General features: G+C 38.7%; 1 protein-coding gene across 1 annotated transcript in view; it reads right to left on the bottom strand.

Moving 5' to 3' along the window:
• Positions 1-2,291, bottom strand: part of LOC112139716 (zinc finger MYM-type protein 4-like) — a gene marked incomplete at its 3' end in the record, with an annotated part of 2,625 nt that extends 334 nt beyond the window's left edge. Inside the window, exons 1-5 of the mRNA XM_024262551.2 lie at positions 2,137-2,291; positions 1,399-1,631; positions 1,147-1,327; positions 415-618; positions 56-206 (exon numbers count right to left, since the gene is read on the bottom strand). Coding sequence (XP_024118319.2) covers positions 56-206; positions 415-618; positions 1,147-1,327; positions 1,399-1,631; positions 2,137-2,289 — 922 coding nt within the window. The remainder of the gene's footprint in view (positions 1-55; positions 207-414; positions 619-1,146; positions 1,328-1,398; positions 1,632-2,136) is intronic.
• Between the last annotated feature and the right edge of the window lie 58 nt (positions 2,292-2,349).

The following is a 2,349-nucleotide window of genomic DNA, read 5'->3' as shown; positions in this document are numbered from 1 at the left end:
AATTCATTGTATGCTTGGATTTCAAATTAATGAAAAATATGAAACTCCAAAGGACCTGAAATGGTGATTGTCTGGGCTTTGTGCACCATCAGACATCTGTGGCTGCAGAAGAACTCCAACTCAGCTTCACAGTCTTTATTTTCAATCATGTCTGACATCAAGTGGGACGTACGGCACGTTGGGCAAGTACGAGGCGTCAGCACTCCCTGTGAAATATATATGAAATTAAAGAACAACTTTAGCTCATCTTGATATTTCTAAAATATAAATGGATCTATTCCTAAGTAACTCATTCAGTCTGAATATGAAGTACTCTGTAAAAGGTGAAATAATGACAGATCATTGCCTTTTTTACCCTACTTCACCTCCTGATGTGAATTTTTGCTTCTCTAAAGAGAGGCAAGAGTTCTGCACCTTTTTGAACTTAACGAGACATTTGTCTCCACAGATGTTTTTCCTGCAGCCCTCCATCGTCACCGTGAGCCCCTTGTCCAGGTAGATGTTGCCGCATACGTCGCACATGGAAAACGGAAGCTTGTTGACTCTGTGGTAGATGGTTAAGCAGGACTGGCTGCAGAACTTGTGGACCTCGTTGCCAATGGTTCGCTGATGCTTACACTTATTGGTGAGAAGAGAACATCTTTAGTTCAACACCAAATCCCTTAAAAAACCTTGAGTTCTACAGAAACTTTAGCAACAGGGTTTCTTAAAAGACCCATTCTGATCATCTTTTGATCTATTGTTAACTAGGGGTCTATATTGGCAAGAGTCTGGCAATACGATACATATCACGATATATAACCCTAACACAGTAACAGAGACAATATGGCACTTTGTTATTAAAGGTAATGACATAGAAAAAGACTTTATCTGAATATTAATAAACCATTTAAGCGACTGTATCTTATATACAAGTTGATTTAAGCCAAATAAAAAAAAAAAATCATGATGCTTTTCTTTCATTTGAAAAGCCAAAAGGTTTTTACAGGAATGCTAAAGTCTCAGTTACCTTATTTGTTGTTTTTTGTGAGCTGCATTCATAAACTTTTTACGGCTGTTTGGTAACATTTCTTATAGGTTCATCACTTCAAAAAGTCCCCCAAAGATCAAGCGGTGAAGGTCAGAAAGAACATGCTGTTTGCTTACATAGCGGTACTTGGAACACATCTTGCAAAGGGAACACGGCCCCTGTTGTGACTGGGGCTTCACGGCAGCCATCTTCTTTTTGGTTTTGACAGCACTAAGACACTCGTTGCTGCACAACTCCATCAACACTCCCGAGTTGTCCACTGGAGCCAGGATGACGTTTTGTGGTCTCTTTATAACACTGAGGAAGAGGAGAAAAATGGATGAGCAGGTGAGGAAAACAAAGTGTTTCTAAAAAGGTGAAGGACTTACTTAAAGCAGTTGTAGCACATCTTAAAGACAAACTTGATGTGAGGATGTTTCTCTTTGACACAAGGCACTGAGCAGAAAACCTCTGCATTTATCTGGTATTTTGAGGAACCTTTATTCACTTCTTTGCAACAGTTGCAACAGATAGTGTCCACAAGGGAGACAGTGGGATGTGGCGCCTTATCCGGCAGGGAGCCACTGCCATCCTGAACATCTGAGCAGAGCGGTCCTTCATCCTGAAAGAAAAAGTCTAGATCAGCAGATAAATCTGTCAACTTCCTCCTGTAGATCCAGGCTGAAGAGGTGGGACATGCTTTTTTCAGCTAGAAAGCATCTCTGATGACAAACTCATGGCCAAAAACATTGGCAATTCTCTTGAAATTGTTTTAATTGCAAATGTGTTGGCTTTCACATGTTTGCTTGTATTTGCAGAATTGACTAAATTGTTGACACCTGTAATCCAATAATCAGTAGTGCATCTTATGGGAAAAATGTAACCATGAAATAGCATCACTACTGAAAATTTGAACCACTCTACTTTTACAAACTGCTCAGGGTTAAGCCAAGCCACAGATTTCTTTTAAAAGAAGCATTCATTATGTGTGGGGTCAGGGGGTGTATGTGTTAATGGAGGGGGTAGGGCAAATAGTGGGTTGGGTTTTTATTTTTTTATTTAATTTAATTTTTAATTGTTTTCGATTTTTAACTATCAAAATATAGAAAAAATAAAAATCTACTCACAGTTATTGATGTCTGCTGTGACTGGTTCCCTGCTTCGTTATTCCAATTTGATGTTTCTAAAATAGAAACAAAAAAAAGTTCGATTACACTCTGTGACATTACAAAAGTAATGTTTTCATCACTTTGAAAAATCACTGCTCTATGCAGCATCATTTGTAAAACAGATCAACTGAGGAAAATGAGAAACAGACAGAGGGGAAGAAAAGAGTCGTG

This window comes from Oryzias melastigma, unplaced genomic scaffold (assembly GCF_002922805.2).
Source record: "Oryzias melastigma strain HK-1 unplaced genomic scaffold, ASM292280v2 sc02794, whole genome shotgun sequence".
Taxonomy (NCBI): Eukaryota; Metazoa; Chordata; class Actinopteri; order Beloniformes; family Adrianichthyidae; genus Oryzias; species Oryzias melastigma.
The sequence above is the reverse complement of the archived record's forward strand: the minus strand, read 5'-3'. Positions and strand labels throughout refer to the sequence as shown.